The sequence below is a fragment of the Aphanomyces invadans genome, assembly GCF_000520115.1.
Source record: "Aphanomyces invadans strain NJM9701 unplaced genomic scaffold supercont1.1, whole genome shotgun sequence".
Classification (NCBI taxonomy): domain Eukaryota; phylum Oomycota; class Saprolegniomycetes; order Saprolegniales; family Verrucalvaceae; genus Aphanomyces; species Aphanomyces invadans.
In genome coordinates this window covers 1,052,144-1,071,824 of record NW_008580146.1, presented here as the reverse complement: position 1 = coordinate 1,071,824, position 19,681 = coordinate 1,052,144, and the positions used below count along the sequence as shown (strand labels likewise).

General features: G+C 53.8%; 7 protein-coding genes across 10 annotated transcripts; 4 read left to right on the top strand and 3 right to left on the bottom strand.

Moving 5' to 3' along the window:
* Nucleotides 1-14: 14 nt before the first annotated feature.
* Nucleotides 15-777, top strand: H310_00297 (hypothetical protein; the record flags this gene model as incomplete). Its single annotated transcript, XM_008863029.1, has 4 exons — nt 15-281; nt 340-415; nt 461-582; nt 642-777. The coding sequence occupies 4 exons, from the start codon at nt 15-17 to the stop codon at nt 753-755; spliced, it is 579 nt and encodes a 192-aa protein (XP_008861251.1). The 3' UTR covers nt 756-777.
* H310_00296 (hypothetical protein) lies at nt 646-3,993 on the bottom strand. The gene is made up of 13 exons (XM_008863028.1): nt 3,669-3,993; nt 3,495-3,606; nt 3,353-3,441; nt 3,200-3,301; nt 2,882-3,152; nt 2,727-2,827; nt 2,480-2,672; nt 2,225-2,436; nt 1,926-2,173; nt 1,259-1,867; nt 1,002-1,206; nt 895-960; nt 646-845 (listed from the first exon to the last, which is right to left on the bottom strand). The coding sequence occupies exons 1-13, from the start codon at nt 3,951-3,953 to the stop codon at nt 804-806; spliced, it is 2,535 nt and encodes an 844-aa protein (XP_008861250.1). The 5' UTR covers nt 3,954-3,993; the 3' UTR covers nt 646-803.
* Nucleotides 3,994-6,593: 2,600 nt separating this feature from the next.
* Nucleotides 6,594-13,556, bottom strand: H310_00294 (hypothetical protein). 4 transcript variants are annotated; one of them, XM_008863023.1, is made up of 15 exons: nt 13,440-13,556; nt 13,188-13,391; nt 12,984-13,114; nt 12,845-12,939; nt 12,204-12,784; nt 11,991-12,154; nt 11,880-11,936; nt 11,518-11,802; nt 11,164-11,428; nt 10,420-11,097; nt 8,728-10,360; nt 8,603-8,677; nt 8,339-8,554; nt 8,179-8,264; nt 6,594-8,129 (listed from the first exon to the last, which is right to left on the bottom strand). In XM_008863023.1, exons 1-15 carry the CDS (start codon nt 13,530-13,532, stop codon nt 7,818-7,820), a joined length of 4,875 nt encoding a protein of 1,624 aa, XP_008861245.1. In that variant the 5' UTR covers nt 13,533-13,556; the 3' UTR covers nt 6,594-7,817. The 4 variants fall into 4 exon arrangements, with proteins under 4 accessions (XP_008861245.1, XP_008861246.1, XP_008861247.1 ...); XM_008863024.1 differs by having other exon boundaries at nt 8,339-8,677; XM_008863025.1 differs by having other exon boundaries at nt 6,594-8,264.
* H310_00295 (hypothetical protein) lies at nt 6,597-7,824 on the top strand. The gene has a single exon (XM_008863027.1). It carries the CDS (start codon nt 6,604-6,606, stop codon nt 7,780-7,782), a length of 1,179 nt encoding a protein of 392 aa, XP_008861249.1. The 5' UTR covers nt 6,597-6,603; the 3' UTR covers nt 7,783-7,824.
* Nucleotides 13,557-15,429: 1,873 nt separating the features above from the next.
* Nucleotides 15,430-16,307, top strand: H310_00293 (hypothetical protein; the record flags this gene model as incomplete). Its single annotated transcript, XM_008863022.1, has 2 exons — nt 15,430-15,795; nt 16,046-16,307. Exons 1-2 carry the CDS (start codon nt 15,647-15,649, stop codon nt 16,305-16,307), a joined length of 411 nt encoding a protein of 136 aa, XP_008861244.1. The 5' UTR covers nt 15,430-15,646.
* A 451-nt stretch (nt 16,308-16,758) lies between these two features.
* H310_00292 (hypothetical protein) lies at nt 16,759-19,016 on the top strand. The gene has a single exon (XM_008863021.1). The coding sequence runs from the start codon at nt 16,780-16,782 to the stop codon at nt 18,448-18,450; it is 1,671 nt and encodes a 556-aa protein (XP_008861243.1). The 5' UTR covers nt 16,759-16,779; the 3' UTR covers nt 18,451-19,016.
* H310_00291 (hypothetical protein) lies at nt 18,522-19,650 on the bottom strand. The gene is made up of 5 exons (XM_008863020.1): nt 19,275-19,650; nt 19,159-19,215; nt 19,023-19,099; nt 18,905-18,970; nt 18,522-18,857 (listed from the first exon to the last, which is right to left on the bottom strand). The coding sequence occupies exons 1-5, from the start codon at nt 19,612-19,614 to the stop codon at nt 18,579-18,581; spliced, it is 819 nt and encodes a 272-aa protein (XP_008861242.1). The 5' UTR covers nt 19,615-19,650; the 3' UTR covers nt 18,522-18,578.
* Between the last annotated feature and the right edge of the window lie 31 nt (nt 19,651-19,681).

The window sequence follows — 19,681 nt, the reverse complement described above, 5'->3', positions numbered from 1 at the left end:
TGTCATATTCCACCATGGAAGCACCACAGTTCACCCTCGAGCATGGAACGACCTACGGCGTGTCGGGGGATCATCTTGCGTCGATGCGACTCTTCCACATGCTCGCGGCAACAGCAGCTGCGATGGGTGAACGAGTCCTGATCCTTTCACCATTGCTTTCTGCGACTACCGCGGCTTTGGCGTCAATGCTTGCAGACGACGACGAGATGCTCGAACGATTAGCGCGCATCCAACTTGCATGCATGTCCGACATCGCACACGTTGTTTCAACTCTTGCTGCCGTACGACGCATGCACACTACGAGATACGATTTGAATATTGGATTGACAACCGTCCCAGATCGATTCATGGTCCACGACTCGGTGTATTTTCGTCGACGCTCTGTCGTTGTGCCCACCCCATCCAGACATCTATGGTACAGACGCCGCTCGCCACACAGCTTCACTGAATGATGCCGTAGAGCTTGCCCACATTCGATCTACGTGTCTCGCTCTCAAGCGAATCGCAACTGTTCACCGGGCCATTGTCGTCGTTGTGTTCCGATCGTCCATGACGCAGTGGCTCACTTCGCACCACGTGCTGGTCCGTGTTCATTTCCTTCGTCGTTGTATGTCTCGTATGCTGTGAATGTCTCGTTGTAGCTCACACCGTACCATCCATCGACGTCGTCCGGACAGAAAGACATGGTGACTGCCGTCATTGCCCGAACAGGCGCGACATGCTTATGTTCGTTATCTACTGTTCTAATGTCCTAACACGTTGTTGCTCTAAGCACAACCACACGTTATGTTCTCTCGTCCTCTTCATCTGACGGCGTCGGCAAGTATTCGCACGCACGCATCGTACTAGGGAAAGGAACGACGTCAGTGTCCTCGAGTCGCGGCGGCGCCGTACGTATTTGGAAGCCTTGAATTTGGGCAACGTGTCTTTGCCCATCATGAACACAATCGCTTCTTGCGCCTGCACGACGTGTGACCACGAGCATGACGGCGACGATGTACCTTGAGAAAGAGGGTTCGGGACGGCGCCCCCATGTTCTTTTCAATGTCGCGCACGATCGAATGGACGAGGTTGACTTGGAGCTTGGCCGAGTCTGTGATGTACTTGCGAAAAATCTTTTGCGCCCGCACGCGCAGGTAGTCGACGTGCGGGATGCTCTTGTATTCGTTGCATTCGAGCCAAAAGTACAAACTCTCGGCGCAGTAGCTACGTTCGACATGGGGTGAGATCGATCGTGGTCGCAACGACAAACGCGCACATTTCTTCGCAAAACGCAAGAAGCATCGCCCGTGTGTCGTGGTTGGCCAAGATGGTGGCGATCGTGATTTCAGTCGGCGCGAGCAGGTTCTCGGCCGACCCTCGCTTGGAAAGCATGGACGGCGCGACGGTGCCCTTGCGGATCATGCCCGCGCCTTTCGACGCCCGACTGCCCTCGGCCTTGTTGTTGGCGCGATCGATCTCTTTGATCGTCGCGAGGTCGCAGTAAAACGGCGACTTGACAAATTTCGGGTACAGCACCTTCCACAAAAAGTTGACCACTTCTTCTTGGGCCGCTCGAAACATGGCGGGCGATGGATTCTCCATGTGCGCATTGAATTCGGTGATGGTGGCCATGGACAAGCTCACGCTCTCCTTTGCCGACGAGTCGAGGAACCGGTAAAAGATCTTCTTGGCTTGCCGCGTCAAATAGTCCGACTTGGGCAACCGCTTGAATTCTTCTATCTCGCTGTAGAATAACAGGTACGACGCACAGCTCTCCTTGACGAGGAACTTGTGGAACTGCGTCATTTGCACCGAGTTTTCGTGGGCCAGCATGTCCCGGAACGCCGCCTGCGAGATGGGCTCGTCGCGCTCAGCAGGCTGCCCCCTACCGACACGCCGTGCGTCATGCCGGGTGTGGCACAAGGCTCTGTAGCACAACATACCCTCGTTGGCGCTCGGACCCGTCGAGTGCTTTCTGTTCGCGGGTGTAGTGCAAATGCATGTCGTTGAACCAGGACGACGCCCGAAATGGCTTGAGATATTTGCGCTCCCACAGGCCGAGCACGTACTCGCTGGCTTCGTTGAACGTGCTGTCCTGTGGATCGGCAATGTCTTGGAGAATGTTGCGGCGAATGTGTGACGGTAGGTACACTTCGAGCTTGGCGCCACGACAAATGTACTTTTTGAAGATCTATCGTCGGGATCGTGAGCGAAATGCCCGACACATGCCGTTCCCACGTACTTTGCCAGCGATGGCAGCGATGTAGCCCTTCTTGTTATGTGGCAAGAGCTTGAACTGCTCGATTTCCAAGAAAAAGTCCATCGTGGACTCGACGCCTTGTTCTCGCAGAAAGCTGCGAAAATACTTTGACCCCGATCCCCCGACAATCACGGGGAGCGAAGGAACGGGCATGGTGGGAAGACCATTCGCTGGGACGAAGTAGTCCTTCACACCTGCTGGATAGTTAGCACGGTGGCAGATGCCAGGGGCACTCACCGTGGATTTCAGGCTCGACACGCCGCGACTTGGACGCTTCGTACTCGGGGGATTGCAGGAACAAGTTGAGATGGTCCAGAATGACGACGTAGGAGCAACTGTTCATAGCGACATCAAACGCGTCCAGGGACGGGATCGGGTTCTTGGCAATGTCGAGCAAAATAGATTCCCGAAGCCGCTCTTGAATTTGAATCTGCACAATGATGAGGACGTTGTCGCCATGGACAGTCTACCACGCTGATCGTACCATGGCTTTGGACCCGTGCTTGAGGTACTTGTTGTAGATCTTGCGCAATTTTCGCATTGTGTAGCCCACATGCAGCTGCTGCTTCTCGGGGGTCATGTTTTCTACCAGCACAATAACATCATTATCCCGCATGCAGTGCCATCGCGTGTACGCACCGTGATGCAGTGCTTGGACCGTGTCTTTGTAGTCCAACACGTCGACAAGAAACATAAATTCGGGACACCCGCCAATGCGCTGAAAGTACTCGCGAAAGGCACGGCAACTGCTCGGGTGCTCGAGCAAATCTTCGAGGATCTCGCGCTGCTCGCCTTGGGTTTCATAGGGGAAGTTGGGCAGCGTTCCATTGTTCAGCCTTGTCTCGCGGAACCCATACGGTCCACGGTCTCTTAAAAACGCCGCAAACGACTCGCGAACGAGCTCCAGTGCCTGGCATCGTTCGTCACCACAGTCCAGGGCATGGAATGAGCACGCACATCCATGGAAATCTGCTGCAGCAACGTGGTCGCTTGGTCCATTTGCACTTCATCCACATACATCTTGAGCTGCGCGCGCTCGACGTTACTTACGACAGGAACCTGGCGGATGAATCGCGTGAGCAATTGTGAGGCGAGCGGGGCAGCAAGTACCTCGCGCTTTGCGTGTGGTTGGATGTAGCTCTCGTACGCACCGGCAATGACAAAGGTTCGAAACATGCCTTCGGGAACGAAGTCCAAGTCTACAACGCGACGCATGAGACTTTTGTCCAGTGCGTCGACGAATGGTGTCGACCTCGCACTGTCATCCAGAAGACGAGGGCATTTTCTATCACGCTGTTTTGTCGGCTCATTCCCCCTTCTGTGTGTCGAATGTAGTTCAAGAACGCTTGGCTGGTTTTGTTGCCCTGGTAGGATGTACCATCGAAGTGGCCTTGAGACTACTGGCGTGAACGATTAGGACGCTTACCGTGAGCAAATCTTCCGCAGTTGTGCCATCGGCCAGCAGGTTTTGTGTACTGGGAGATATGACTGACTTCAGGATCTGTTTCGCCGTCTTGTTGTGTCGTGGCAGTGGGTGCACAATGTCCGTACTCGTCACACTCGACACATCCAAAACCGAGCCGTCTGGGTGGTGCGTCGATGGCCCAAGCATGTCCATCGGTGTTACGGCAGTTGTGGTGACCTCCGCGACAGGAGTCGCGGTGGATTGAAGCCGCCTTGGCCGCCGCAGCTTGCCGAGCACGGAACCCATCGCGTATCGCCGAGGCGCGACCTTTGACCGTGGCTCCAATCTATATTTGGCTTTGAAAACGGCACGGAGCTACAATTTGGCACATTTTTCATCGAGAACTCGAGTCCAAAAATATTGTGCTCTTCGCCCAATGAATAAAAATATCTTGATGTTTGTAAACGATTAGCCTCGATGAAGCGAGGGAATCCATCATATTGTACTCATCCGTGTCAATTCAAATGCACGTGGACAAATTGAAATTGGACCAAGTCACTTCTTGTTTGGCCCTTTTGCATGGATGAACGCTTCTAGTCGTTGCTCCCATGAATGTCCATGAACTCTCGTTCACATTTCGGAGAGTGATGACGAGTTTGAAAAGCTTGTCGACTGGCAACCATAAACCGCAGTTGTTACAGCATCAATATTTTCCTCGATTGTATGTGTAAACTGTTGTGCTGCAGACTTTGATTCTTGGAATGTTTCGCCAAGCAATATCATGTCCATCGCCACATTCCGAAACGGACTGGCGTTGCCTTTGTTCGGTGACATCGCCGCGATCGCCAATCGGACACTTTACTTAGATTGCAAGAACAGCATGGATGAAAAGCGCATCAAGGTAGACGTCACTGTTGACAGCAACGGGGGTTGTGACAATGACACATTTTGGAGGGGTTTCGCTTCTTGATGCTGCGAGGTGGCATGGAATGAAAGGCCAAATATCGATATTGTCATCCAATGTTGTATACTTGTGCGGATCGTTGCGAGGACGGAACAGAGCCTCGAGAAAAATTGCCTTCGTTATGAAAGATTGAGACTTGACTGAGCAATTGGCCTGGCTTCGACGTTGAAAACGTAAAAAGCGCATCTGGACCATAGTACGACAAACAACGTTTCGTCAACCATTCAGTGGTTGTGGATGTAAATGAATAGATCCACTTGATGTCAGCATGAGGATCGACTGGGCAAACTCCACGTTTGTTTGTCAATAAGAATTGTTGATTAGGAATGCTTGCCTTTTTTCGCTAAAATATGTACGAGGGCCCCTAGTAAATGATTCCCGCTTATTCGAAGGTATCGTCAAACGAAAACATTTTCAAATTTCACCATAAGGTCATGTCATATTGGTTTACATCCAGATTTACTACCAAAGCACACGATCGAATAATTTTTGAAAGTTGTAACATTCATTGTAATCGCGATGTCGACGATTTTGATGGCTTAGCTCGGTACAAGCTGCATGAATCGTTGGCCAATGGCAGACAAACACGCTAGACGTCGCACTGAATGCCCTGTATGGAAGTTGGCTTCTCAGTGACATCGAGAGAAGGACGTGTAAATTCACATACGATGGACCTTGTGGGTGTAATTTTGCTTGTCTTGGTCAACTTGTACTCCGGAGTACATTATTGCACACTCGCACTGAAATCAGCCAATCAAGGAAAAGATATTTCGCCCAATTAATTTTTGAGAAAGTTGCTTTTTTATATGCATCGTGCCAATCCAAGTCAAACGTACAAAAAAACAGAACCGACTGGTCTCTCCGAATGAACGCGATGGATCGTTTTGGCGTTTGTACACTTACCGACCGATATCTCATCAGCATTGCATGATCTGCTTATGAAATGAGTGTTTTGCTCCTGTACTGTGCATGTTGTACAGCACGTAAGGTGAACCTGATGCTTCGGTGCTGCGGATTATTTGGTGTGTCAATTTTAAAAAATGTAGTACGTCGATCGATATAATCATTTCGGAACGGAGGTACTGTAGATCTTGTGCATTTTTTTGCATCACCTGTGCGTAACTATTGTGAATCGAGCCTTTTGGTGCAATTGAAAAATTCTTCAACATGTTGTAAAGAAAGTCTGAGTGAAATCACAATATCTGCAACGACGTAGTCGTTGCAGATGTATCGTTCCGTTGCGCATTCAACAGCAATACAGTCATTCACCGACGATCTCAGATTCGGAGCGTTCAATCTCTGTGGTCCGTCGTCGAGTCCTTTGTTCAGTGCTGCTTATGCAACGAAGAAGGATTACCTCGACTCGCGTGAGTCGAGTCTACTACAAGCCAAAGCTGCATACTCATGTTGAAATTCCATCTAGCCAACAATCTCATGTTGAATTCCATCCAACCTACAAACTTTTGTGCTGTAGCAGGCCATTTGCACTCACTGCCACCGCCTTTGCGCAACATGTAACTGCTACGAAACGCCGACCAATCAAACTGGCTTGCTAATTCAATGGTACTCTCGCCACCAGCTTGTATTTCGCCCCATCGTCATTTCGCATACTCGTACGCGAACGGCGTCGCCTTCAAACAACATAATCGTACACTCGCCTAAAGGAAAACGAGGTTTAGGGGCACAAGAAGCAATCTCAAGTCCATGCCGCCCCAACGCCTCTTAAACGTAGACTAGCCATTGTCCACTCAAACACCAATCAAAATGATCCATATTGAATTGGAGATATTTGATTGGTCCATGTCAACCATCGAAATACGTGATGTCATGTCGTTTAAGCTCGACGCGAGACATTGTACGGGTGACGTATGTTGTACGTACCAACTGGACGTTCAAAACTAGATTTTCTATTGATCGTATCTCGTACAATCCGTACCTTCGAGTTGATGAGCCAATGTTGCGCGGATATTCCCCATTTGGAAAATCGCGACAATGTGCCAAAGCCGTCCAACCAAACTGGACACGCTGACGGCGGCAGGATACCGCAAAGTCGACGGTGCTCCGGATCCTCTCCCGTTGGAGCCACCCACGATCACTCTGAAGGACCTCCGTGCGGCGATTCCGGCGCACTGTTTTGAACGTAGCTTTGTCAAGAGTTTCTACTACCTTGTCGTCAACATTGCCATCTGCGCCGCGATCTTTGGGGTGGCGCTGTACGTGAATGCGACCGAATTGCCTTACCCTGTGAAGGCTTTGGCGTGGATCGTGTACTACTTTGTCCAGGGAACGTACTTCACGGGCATCTGGGTAATCGCCCACGAATGCGGGCACCAAGCGTTCTCGGACTCGGAATTTGTCAACGACGCTGTGGGTATCGTGCTTCACTCGCTCTTGTTTGTGCCGTACCATGCGTGGAAAATCACCCATCGCCGCCACCACTCGAACACAGGAAGCTGCGAGAACGACGAAGTGTTTGTTCCCAACACACGCTCGGACGTGGAGGCTGCGGGCGACCACTCGCTCTTGGAAGACTCGCCGCTTTACAACCTGTACAAGATCACCCTCATGTTGACTGTGGGTTGGATGCCTGGTTACCTCTTCTTTAACGCGACGGGACCGAGCAAGTACGAAGGTCAACCCAAGTCGCACTTCAACCCCTACGCTGCATTCATTCTACCCAAGGAACGATTGAGCATTTGGTGGAGCGATATTTGCTTCCTCGGCGCTCTGTACCTCCTCGTGTCTGCCATCTACACCTACGGCATTGTGAACGTGTGGAATTTCTACTTCGCCCCGTACATGGTGTGCAATGCGTACTTGGTCCTGATCACGTACCTCCAGCACACAGACACTTTCGTCCCGCACTTTCGCGGCGACGAGTGGAACTGGTTGCGCGGAGCGCTGTGCACGGTGGACCGTTCTTTCGGGTCATGGATTGACGGTGCCATCCATCACATCGCCGACACCCACGTGACGCACCACATCTTCTCGAAGATGCCGTTCTACAACGCCGAGGAAGCGACCAAGGCGATTGTGCCGCTCCTGGGAGACTACTACTTGAAGGACCCGACGCCGATCCCGTTTGCGTTGTGGCGTTCATTTTCGCACTGCAAATTTGTCGAAGACACGGGCAACGTTGTGTTTTACAAGCGCAAGCTCCATGATAAATAAGCGTGAGTTAACGTGAACGACGTGTGGCTCAGCCATTATCCACCGCGACTATGCTCTGCACGTAACATGACAGCGTTGCACAGGTCTTGGAGAACCAACGTGACTTCGTCCAAGTCGTCGTCTGCCCGAAACGAGTGTTGGCGCAGAAGCTGGCGGCGTTTGCGGCGGCGATGCCATCCAGCAATCAGTAGTCCTGCCACGTGCAAGTGGATGGGGGCCGTCGGTTCCATCCGTACAAGTGTGTCGGCGCCTTTTCGATACCGCCGATTCCACGCGCGATGGAAGTCCTTCGTAATGCCCAAGTCGTCTAGCATCAAACTCAACTCGGCAAACGCTTCGGGATCACCCTGTCCATCCATGCTGTTGATACGCAAAGCGAAAAGTGCTCTACTGTACCTTGCTGACGGCGCGAAGGGCGAGCGCGCGGGGAATTTCCCGGAAATGCACGAACTTGCGGTCGTACACCATGACACCTGTCGAGCCTACACATGAAAGATCACCTGCGTTAGGGGTGTTTTCGTGGGTGTCGTTTTGAGATGGTGGGCATTCCACGAACCGAGCTCCTTCCGCACTCGATGAAACGTGTAGCCAGGCACTCCGTTGTACCCCAAGGGCGGTTGCATTTGTTTGAGAATGAGCGTGAGTTCATCCAGCTCGATCCGACAAGTCCCCTTCGGATCAAACTCCGACCAAAGCCGGGCAAAGTCTTGTAAATCCATCACGACCGACGATGTTGCGGCGTCCGCGTCGGCCACCGCATCGACCAAGATCCCTATGACGTGGCACGCTGAGAGAACGAATGATACCTACGGCGGCGCACCCGAAAACAGGTTGAGTCCGATGTAGCCCACGACCAGCTCAAACAAATACATAAACGGCACGATCATCCATGAACCTGACGAGGACGAACGGTGATGTAAAGTGTGTGGACAGGAGCGGTCGTACCACAACCATTGAGCGGCTCACAGCCCTCGAGGTCGTCAATGAACCCGCACATCGAGCTGTTGTAGGTTGGGTCGGCACACGTCGGATTCGACTCGGGCGACACCGCGTACAGCTCCCACATAAAGTTGTCCCAGTTTTCGCCCGTCGAGAACCCGATCAGAGTTTGAAGTGCCAGCCAAAACGTGCGAAAGTTTTGGTGCCGGTTGAGGAGCTCGGTGCCATACCCGACCTTGGCGAAAAGCTGGACCCCCACCGCGGCAAAGATGTAGTACATGAGCATGAGGAGGCCGGTGACGTTCCCCACGGCCGGTAGTGCAATGATGATTGTGTCGAAGAGGCTGCGCATCAACTTTGCCTTGTTGATCAAGCGCAAGGCGCGCCCGACGCGGAACACGCGGACAACCATGGAGCCGCCACCGAGGTTGAGCTGTTTGTCGGACCCCGTAAATGGCAAGATCGTCGAAACGATTGTAATCATGAGGATGAAGAAGTCGAAGCAGTCCCACCCCCGACTAAAGTAGTGCCGCGGGCCGACCGCGAATAGCTTCAGCACTGCCTCAAACAGAAACACGAGCGAGAACGCATAGTTGATCGCGTTCAGAGCAAGGTCCATCGTTGGGTCTTGCCCGTTGTACGAGATGGCAAGGGCCACCATGTTGAGGAGAATGCCAACGGTGATGGCAATGTCGAAACCTTCGCATTGAACCAAGTCAAACGCCCATCGCCGGAGCGGCGTGGTCGGGCGCGGGATCTTCTGGAATGGCTCGATCGCGATGAGCTTGCGCTGAAAGTTGACCCACTTGATCTGGTCGTCTGTGAGGAACCCGCCGTACTTTTCCCGAATGAAGCTGTCGCAGAGGATCCCCAGGAACAGATTTGTCATGAAAAACGCGCAGAACACCATGAACGTGACCCAAAACACGAGCATGAACGGCGAATAGTTGGGCAATGGCTGACTGTCGATGCCGGTGCAATCGGCGGCGGCAAACGCGACGTTCGCCCACCCTTCCATCGTCGTGAGCTCGTACAGCGATGCCATCGCGACGATGACGTTGTCAAAGCTCTGGGGCACGACCGACTTCCACGAGAGCGAAAAGCACAGACACATTTGCTTAGAAGTGGGAATGAACGAGGGGTCGGCGGCCTCTTGGTCCGTGAAAGGGCATGTCGAATGCCATACGCCCGCCATGACTAGCCTCGTCGCATCGTCCATGTCGGCCCATGATTTCGGAAACGTCATGACGTCCCATTTCTCGAGATCCGCCATGGAGTAGTTGCCAATGTAGTCGGGGGGGAACCACGGTGGCACCGGCGTGTAGCTCGGGTGCTGGAGGTAGTTGTACGGGCTGATCGAGCACGAGCTCATACCGCCTTGATAGAACAACACGCTCACGATCCCAAACATAAACAGACTAAAGAGCAAGAACAAGAGCGCTTTTCCAATGTCAGGGACACAGCGAAAAAGGGTGTTGACCACAACCTTGAGCTGTGGCAGCTGGTTGATCACCCGCAGCGGCCGCAAGGCTCGCAGGCACCGAAAGGATCGAATCACGCCAAAGTTCATCCCACCCACGGCTTGAGGAGTCCCCGTCCATGCCATGAGCGACACACCCGTGATCAACGCATCCAGCACCTAGAAAATGACAATTATCGATTCAACCAGGTTACGGTCAAGCGATACGGCGATCGTACCTTCCATGGGTCCATGAGGTATTTGGCGACACCATTTGCGGTCAGCTCGATGGCCATTTCCACCGAAAACAGGACGGCAAACACGCGATTGATATCGTCCATGAGCTGGCCCATGCCAACGTGCGGGTCCATCAATGGCGTTTCAAACGCGGTCACGATCGATGCCGTGCCAATGACGAAAATGATAAACATTGTCCACGCCTTGCTCCTTGTGAGTTCGAGGCACGCGTACCGGAGCGGGTGTTGCGTCCGCAGCGCATACTCGCTTTTGGTTTTCGAGACAGGTTGCTGCTTCACGGTGTCCGGCCCGAGCTCGAGGCGACTCACACTCCGTTCCAGGTACCGCATCTTGGACAACGATCGCTTCATTTCGGATGCCGGGTCCGACTCGACAGCGTCCATGACAGAGTTGACCGTGATAGCCGAGAACATATTCATGACAACCCACACACCAAGTACAATGATGCTGATGAAGTACACGGGGGACGCCACCCCCACGGCGAGCCACCCGTCGTACATGATGGCAGGCCAGTTGTCGTACGTAATGACTTGAAACACCGTAAAGAGCGCGGCGTCGATCGTGTCGAAGTGCGACCGGTGGCGAAATATCGGCGACAGCGTTCCGTTGTTGACCAGCGGGCGTTTGTTCGCGTCAAAGTAAAACCTGTTGGCAAAGAGCTAATGCGCAGTGCGTGAGGCGTGGCGTCCACCCGATAGACGGAAGGATTGATGATGTGTGCTTACCTCCATCCCAAGAAGCGCAAAGATGTAGACAAACACGACGAGAAAAAACAAAAAGTTGAGGAACTCGCTCATGGTGCGACCGATGGCGAGCATGAGGCGCTTCAACGGTCGCCACGACTGCGCCAACTTGACAGCGCGCAACGCACGTAACGCAATGAACGGGTTGCTGTTGGCAATCGTGCCGTCGATGAAGGCCGGCGGGTTGCTCACGATGTCGGCGACTCCGATCACGATGGATAGAAAATCAAACACATTCAGTCCGGACCTGCATGCATCCACGCAGATGAGTGCGAACGGTCGATCGCGGTCGAGCAAGGCATGGCGGAGCCAGTTTGTTATTTTCGGTGGTCGTACCGAAGAAATTCGCGAGGGCCGTGAGCCGACATTTGCATGATGAGCTCGATGAGAAAAAAGCCAAGACACACAAACTGAATGATCTCGAGGTACGCGCTGCTCAATCCAGGTGGCATCGGATGCTGATGCAAGGCCAACGTCCCAATGTTGACCAAGGTGAAGGTAAAGCTGACCCGGTGGAATGATTTGGTTTGGAGAATTTTCAGCAGGCGTCGCCGAAACGCGTGGTACGTCTGTCCACACCGCGAATTGCACACGTCCGCTTGGGCTTGCTTGATCTTGATGCTGTACCACACGAATGAAGCGGTGAGGGCAAACGTGGGAATCAAGACGAAGGTAAAGACGTGTGGCGTATCGCGTACCAAACGGTCCGAGGAAGTCTCGCGAGGACCCGCCGCTTCAACGTTGATGACGTGGACCTGTGGCCGAGGTGAGGAAAGTGACTGCGTCGATGTGGCAATGTGTTGACGTACTCGGTGGAGATTTGGGTCGCTTCTGTCGCAGGAGTTCCCACTTTCGACACTTCAAATGCCGACACCATGATGGCCATGTTGATTTGAAGAAGGAAGCACATGCCGAAGAAGAGGACGACGTGGAAGTAGACGCCGGCACCGACCCATGAAAAGCTGTCTTGCGTCTATGCAGTCTAGTCAGCATGCGATGCATGGAATAGCGTCTGCACTGACATTGCTCACAAGTGCCATCCACCCCGACGCTGTCACCGTTTGCAGTACAATCACGAGGCTGCTTCCGATATTGTCAAACGAAGTCAGCCCAAAGTTTAAGTTGTCGGTGTAGTCCGCTTCATCCATAATAGAGTAGGCGATCTTGCCATTCACGCGAATGTCTTGGAAACGAGGGTTCCCTTTGCTGTCGTAGTTGGAGCCACACGTGGTACCGCTTCGGCACGACCGGGCGCCGCATAGCTGCCCAACCGTATCGGTGGGATCGATGGGCCAGAAACAGTTTTGCGGGGTTGTCCACAAGCTGTCGACGTCCCACGTGTCGTGGCACTTGTACGCACCTGGATCGGCGAGGATCGTGGCGACCCAGTCAGCGTCGGGGTATTTGTAGTTCCACGAAGCGTTCGCTGCGGTGAAGTTGAGCCGCACGGGAAACTCGGTAAGCCTGCACCGCCCATGGTACAGCCCACTCCAAATACCCATCCCAAGAATCGCAAACACTGTGTAGCAGAAGCACAACAGAATGGCCACGTTTGCAAGCGCCGGTAGCGCGGACAAGAGGGAGTTTACGAGTGTGCGTAGCCCTAGTCGCCATCGCATTCATCCATGCACGCCATCTTGGCTGGCTTTGCAAACAATTTTACCTGGAAAAGAACGCAGCGTGCGGAGTGGACGCAGGATTCGCAGGCACCGAATGCCAGACAAGCTGGACGTTTCGTGGTAAACCAGGATCACAATTCTACAGTTCACATGTCACGAACGCAGCCGCACAGCAAGGCGCACCCAGTCACGATCACAACAAAATCGAGGATGTTCCAGTTGTCTTGAAAGTACGAGTTGCGCCCGGTGACGCCTTGAGCCACGATGCGCATGCACGCTTCAACGATGAACACGACGAGTGTGGTGCTTTCGATCTAGTCCATCAACCGTTAAGAGATCGCAAGACCAGTGACCGCGCCACATATTCGCTCAAACACGACTGCGCACCAGGTTAATGATGTAGCCGGTTCGATCTGGAGGTGACGACGACCCAACGGCGGGGGAATTGTAGTTGGCAAAGCTCATGGCAAACGTGTTGACCAAGACAGCAACCATAACGAGGACCCCAAAGCTTTGACTGTCCATTGTGGCCATGCAAAAGCGCCGAAAGCGATTCTGTAATGAAAATATCCCGAGGGTTGTCGCGGGGTACTGCCACCATCACGTGAGCGTACTGGCGACAGAGTCCATCGAACGTACGTTGTTTGGATTAAGCGACTCGTCGCGGCGTGCCTTGCGTGGAGGTGCCGCATCCAGCACCGGCGCAACCACAGCCGCTTTATCCCCTGCCATGTCCTGCCACGAGCAGTCGGCAAGTGGTTCAACTTGTAACTGCTCAGGAACGAACATCGTACCTCAGAAACGCCACCATCCGGTAAATATCCGGCGTGCCCCTGAGCCGTCCACTTTCACACGAGCGTGCTGCGTGATGAAAAACGAGGACGATGCGAGTCGGGGAAGGAGAGCTAGGTGGTCCTGCCATCGTGTCATGACTGCAGGAGGCCCTGTGTAACCCAAGGACAGTGAAACCGAAACCCTACACTCTCGTGTCACGCTTTAGTGTCTGCATGTGACTTTGTTCGACTTGGAGGAGAGGCGCTTGAGCTCTTACGTACCGTCAAAAAAGTAGCTACATGGGTTTGTTCGGCTTATTGAATGCATGGGTCCCTTGTGATGGATGCTAGGTAGTGCTGACCAACCACAAGGATAAGACTTGACACATGTTATGTATAAGGTTTGACTATGTGGTATGCATTTTCAAAGGTATAGCGGCACCAACCTCAACTTGCCACCGACGCGATGGCACATGTTACTGCCGTCCAAGAAGGAATCCCGCCGTTGGGACTGAAGGGTCGGCTCTTTCTGCACGTCATCGATGTCGTTTGCGCTATGGCTTTGTGGAGCGCGTGGACTGGCCCGTATCCGCTGTGGACGTGCATCGTGTGCGCTGCGTCCGGGTGGGGCTTCACCGTTGTGTTGTCGTACCAGTGGCCATGGGAACGCTATTTCTAATGAAGCGACATAATGTTGTACACTTGCTGTGGCGAATTGCCCTTGGCATACGCTGTACATGCTCTGGTGTTGCCATGATTCGCTGCCAGCACTCAACCAAGAAAATTGTACATCCTCACGTGGGGTATGCATCCTGTCCATCGAACGGTCACATGCAACGCTGATGCCTTTCAGTTTGCTTGAGGCGTATCAATGTCTAGTCGCGGGATGAAGTACATCGCGATTGTAAACGATTGTTTTTGTCGGATTTGCCGCCGAGCCGGACACACGGCGATGGTGTCAACGCTTCGACAAAGAACCGCTACCAGAGTTACCAGAATACAACCCATGGAGTTCACTGGATGTCCCAGGGTGAAGAGACTCAAGGCCCCGATCGTACATTCGATATGGGACCCTTCTCCAAACGTCAGCTCCACCCCGAGCTACAAAGCACGTTGTACTGAGTAGTAGTACTACGTGTTGTGTCGAAGATAGTTAGTAGCTATTAACGTGATATCCAAGCAGCTTGAAAACGTCCATGACAACTGCCGCGGTGGGTTCGGGAAGTGCTGCGGGCTCAATGTGTGGTTGGATTCCAGTGTACCTCTGTCGAAGTTCGGCGATATACCATGGGGAGAAGCGCGGAGGAAGGGGTGCGGTTGCATTGTGCCCTTTGATGGGATGGCATGGGTGTCGATTGCACGTGCCGAAAAGGTTGCAACGGCGACACGACCACAACATGTTTGCACGAAGGCGGCAGGCGAGGCGACGTTGCTAATCGCGTCAACGGACCGATGCGAGATGGAGATTGAAAACGGTGCATTGTTACCTGGAGGAGCGACTGCTCTCGACTTTTGCCAAGGCATCATCGAACCGCCCCTCTTGACTTGTTTGCTGCCACAACAGGCGTAAAAGTTGAAGCCATCGGGCACGACATTCCTCATGATGGCAGGCAGGCTCCTGGAGCAGGGGGAACATTGGCATCGAAACAAACCGTTGATTCGGCTCTACTGAGTGGAAAGACATTGTCGACGGGGGCTTTGTCGCTGAGCAGTGCCTCCACCCACGACATTGTCAAAACGCGCGAGCACGCCGTGGGCACTAGTAGTGGCTCAACTCCCACGACCGCAACATGACCAACCTTCGTCGATGCCTCCTCGCCCTTGAACCCGACAAGCTTGCTCAGACTGGAGCGGCTGGTCCAGCTACAACCCCACTGCCCCCGGTCAACAGAGGGCATCTAGACAGACTCCCGCCCATGCGAAGACTGCCTCAGCGGACCAGCCCAATGCTGTTCATTTGGGCAAGCGCGACATGTGGAATGCGCCAGGGCGTTGCTTCCATGTTTCAACAGTGTGTGTGGCTGAATAGAGCGATTGCTGGGGGCTACCAAGTGGTTAAGACTGATCCAAGACATGTGCCTCTTTGCATGCAACGTCGTGCTGCTCCTGCTCGAGTCGCACCTTCGAAAGCACGTCCATCGGGCATTCCAGTTGGCGACAGCATTTCAGGATGAGTTGGAAAGACCGCTCGTTGCGTTGTGGGCGCACTTGGAAACTGCCAAGTGTGAAATGGAGTCAAGCCGACCATCCATGTCAATAAAGCGCTAGACTTCGCGGACATGACAGCAGGGTCGACACCAGGCAAGGCGGGACACGACGTTGGAGGGAAACCTGCGTCCCCCGATGCCAAACCAAGGGGAAAGCCCCTACAACGCATGGACATGGCCACTCTTCGACGTCACCGCAAGTTGAGGACATCCAGCGGTCGTAAGACAAACCCTTGCCTCCGAAGAAGCTCGTGCTGGACATCAGGGGCAGTTTGTACGGCAATACGGTCACGACAAATGCTCAAGGCGGCGCTGTGTTCAACAAAGCAATCGACCTGCTCGAACTGAATGCCCCCACCGAAGGACCTGCCTCGACAATCGAGGATTTCCTCTTGACGCTTCTCAAGGGGCTTATGCACCCGATTTACGACTTCGGCTTGCAAAAGTCGTGCTGGGCCAACGCATCCCCACTCCTAGACTCGCTCGCGTCGATGGAAGACCCCGCCCACTGGAACGCCATGCCATAAAGCTTGAATTGATGTGTAGATCGACTCACTCTTCCACGTGAGCCACACCGACATCGCGATTGATACGGATGCCGGGTGGCGGGACGTGACCGCCATCTACTTGACTTCGTATGGGCGTAAGCTTCTCGCGCTGTTCGGCTTGTGTAGTTGCCCATAAGGTTTAGATACAGAGGTTGAAGCAAATCGGAGAGCTCCACATGCCGTGGCGGGAGACTTCGTTCTCGTCGTGTGTGGTAGCAGGATGGTGCTTTCGGTCATGTCGTCTGGTCATCTTGGCATCAACCAAGCGCTGTCGACTCGCCGGGGGCAATGGGGTCAGGGGCGTAGCATGTCCGAGTCCGCCAACTTTCGATGAGATGCATCGAATTCATTGCGACTGTAGTAAACCTACACTATATGCGTTTCGTCCAATCATAGTGGACGGACACATTATGATGCACACACTACCCATCGACCTTATTGCGAGTGGGCAATGGATCCGCAGCACGTGCTCGAGGAGAGTGTGCCTCTGGTCAAGGCGACCAGCTCGACACCATTCGAAGGGGACGCTCTACTCCCTGGTGGTCCCCAGCCACTCAACTCGCTCGAGATTCTCGGGTTGCTTGCCCAATTCGGTGCCGTCGGGTTCATCTTCACGCTCCTGCCGGCTCTCAACTACCCCATTTTCAATGTGTACTTGCAAATGGAAGGGTACCAGACAGCGTCGTACGGCGTGCTCGTATCCCTCGGCTGGTCCTTCAAAGTCAACTTTGGCATGTTATCCGACTGTGTGCCCATCCTCGGATACCGCCGCAAGTCGTGGATGGTTCTTGGGTGGTCCGTTTGCTTTGTCAGCTTGGCAATCATGGCGTTTCTACCGGTTGGCGCGCCGTATTGCAACCGCCAAGCTAGCAAATACTGTCGCGTGCCTCTCGCCAAGGTGCCCGAAGCGGAACGACGGGCCCACTTCAATCTTGACGCGCCGGACCAAGGCTCGCTCTTCATTCTTCTGTCGATGGTTGCCTCCATCGGTTACATCATTGCCGAGTGTGCTTCCGACGCCATGATCATTCAGTATGCGCAGCGCGAGCCGTTGGCGTTGCGAGGCCGGGTACAGACGGCGTCGTTTACCACCCGATACCTCTGTGGCATCCCGGCCTTGCTCGTGACAGCTTTTGGGCTGAATGGCATCCAGTACAACGGAACGTTTTCCTTTTCAGTGTCGCCTAACGTCCCGTACGCGATTTCGTTGGTGCCGTGTCTGATGGCCGCCGTGGCCGCCATCGTCCTCGTCCGCGAGGGCTCCATTGCAAGTGCTCCCATCACGTTTACGTCGTGGTGGCGAGGGTTCTGGTCGTTGCTCCAGCAACAAGCCATGTGGCAAGTTTGTTTCTTTAAGTTTCTCAACGGGTTCTTTCGGACGATCACGGCCACGCCGCTGTACCCCATCAAGGCGACATGGGCCAACGTGGCGCCTCTCACGGACGCCTTGTCCACGATGGTCGGGAACGCTCTCTTTTGTGCGGCGCTGCTTTTTGTTGGACGGTATGGCTTGCACTGGAACTGGCGGTGGAGTCTTGTCGCGGCCAACGTGTCTATCTTGGTCCTTGACGCCACCGTCATCCTGTGCACGACTTGGGACGTTGTTCGCAATCAGTGGTTCTTCGCGGGGGTCACGATGTCGGAACAAATTCCAAACGGAATGATCATGATCATCGGATCGTTTTGCGCCGTCGAGATGGCGGACGTCGGGACGGAAGGCGCCACGTACGGTTTGCTCACGTCGCTGGCCAATTTGACGTACCCCCTGTCGTCCGCCGTGTACAAATACATCGATTCGTACTTTTTCGTGGCCCAAAACGATATCAAGACCGACTCGGACGCGGTGCGGTGGGACGTCACAAGCGTGTACGCAATCTCCTACGGCTGTAAACTCGTGGCCCTAGTTCCCCTCGTGCTGCTGCCACCGCAAAAGCCCCAACTGCAAGAACTCAAGCGTCGAGGCGTCACGAGCTCCGTCGCCGGCGCCCTCGTGCTTGTTGTGTGTGGGTGCAGCTTGGTGTTCTCGCTCGTGTCCAACTTCTTGGCCGTATTTCCATCCACGAAATGCTTTCGAATTGCGGGTGGCAATGGCATCGTTGGCCCAGACGGGTACTGCTTGTAGAGTGTTCTCCCATGCCAGCCTTTCCATGGGACGCGGTACCTTGTATGCATCGACGCAGATATGCCGGGAACGGCACGAGAAGAAAGGTCAACTTGTTTGTGATGTTTAGACTTGCATCGTCGAATGTGTTACGGATGCAATTGCACGAGGCCAGCCCGGACGAGCTTTTGAATCTTGGGTCCATACACTGGGTCCTTCATAAACGTTGACAGGACTCCCGGCTGCTGACACGCGCGAAGCACACGTTGCATATCTGCGTCGCTCAAGATTTCCTGGAGCTCGGGGTCGGCAAGGACGCGCTGGACCACGACCTCCTCATCCGGAGTCGTGGGCATCGACGTCAGTGCAGCGCGTTGAATGTCCTGCTTCGTCGGCGGTTTGGATTTCTCCTCTTCGATCTTGCCAAGCTACGGCTCATGTTTGGCACAGGCACCATAGGCGCTGACGCACGAACCTCTTCGAAATGTTGGCCCATGAACTCGAGAAAGTCTTTGAAGATTGCGCCAAAGTGTGGGTCGCTCTATACAAATAGCACCACCGTCATGCAAAAACATTTTGCTCGCTGCACGTACTTGGTACTTGAGCATGGCGGACGTCGGGTTGCTCGACATTTCTTGGATGGCTGCTGTAAAACGGGGGTTTTGCATCGCTGGCAAGCAATGTTCGCATGAGGGACGGCGCTATGCAACGTGGTTGAGGTGGGCATACCTTGGCACAGCTTGGGATTTTGCGCGAGCTTCTCGAAGAAAGCGGGGGTCATCCAGTCTGTGGATGGCCACCATGAGACATTGGACGAGTGAGGAAAGATTCGTGGAGGGACGAACCATCCGGCTTGAGGTTTTGCATCTGGTTCATTGCAGCGTGGACTTCAGGGATATGGAGCGACTCCTTGGCAGGGTTGCGCCGGATCGTGGGAATGTCCGGTGGTGCCACCGTGGCCACTTCCTTCTTGGGCGGCTTTGCTTGACGAAAGAACCCCTTCTTGAGACCACCACCAAACGTTTGATTCCGCTTCCGTTCGTCGGCACGTTTTGCTGCATCTTTGATGGCTTTGGCACGTGTGGCAACCGCAAGCATTTCGTCCATCACACTCGTCTCATCATTGCGCTGGTTGTCTACTTCCTCCAGCATCGACAGCGAGCATAGCGGTGGCGGTTCGTCCATTTTCGGCTGGTGTGCAATGTAAATGTCGAAAGTGCTCCACGAAATATTCCATGACGGGTTGGCTTCG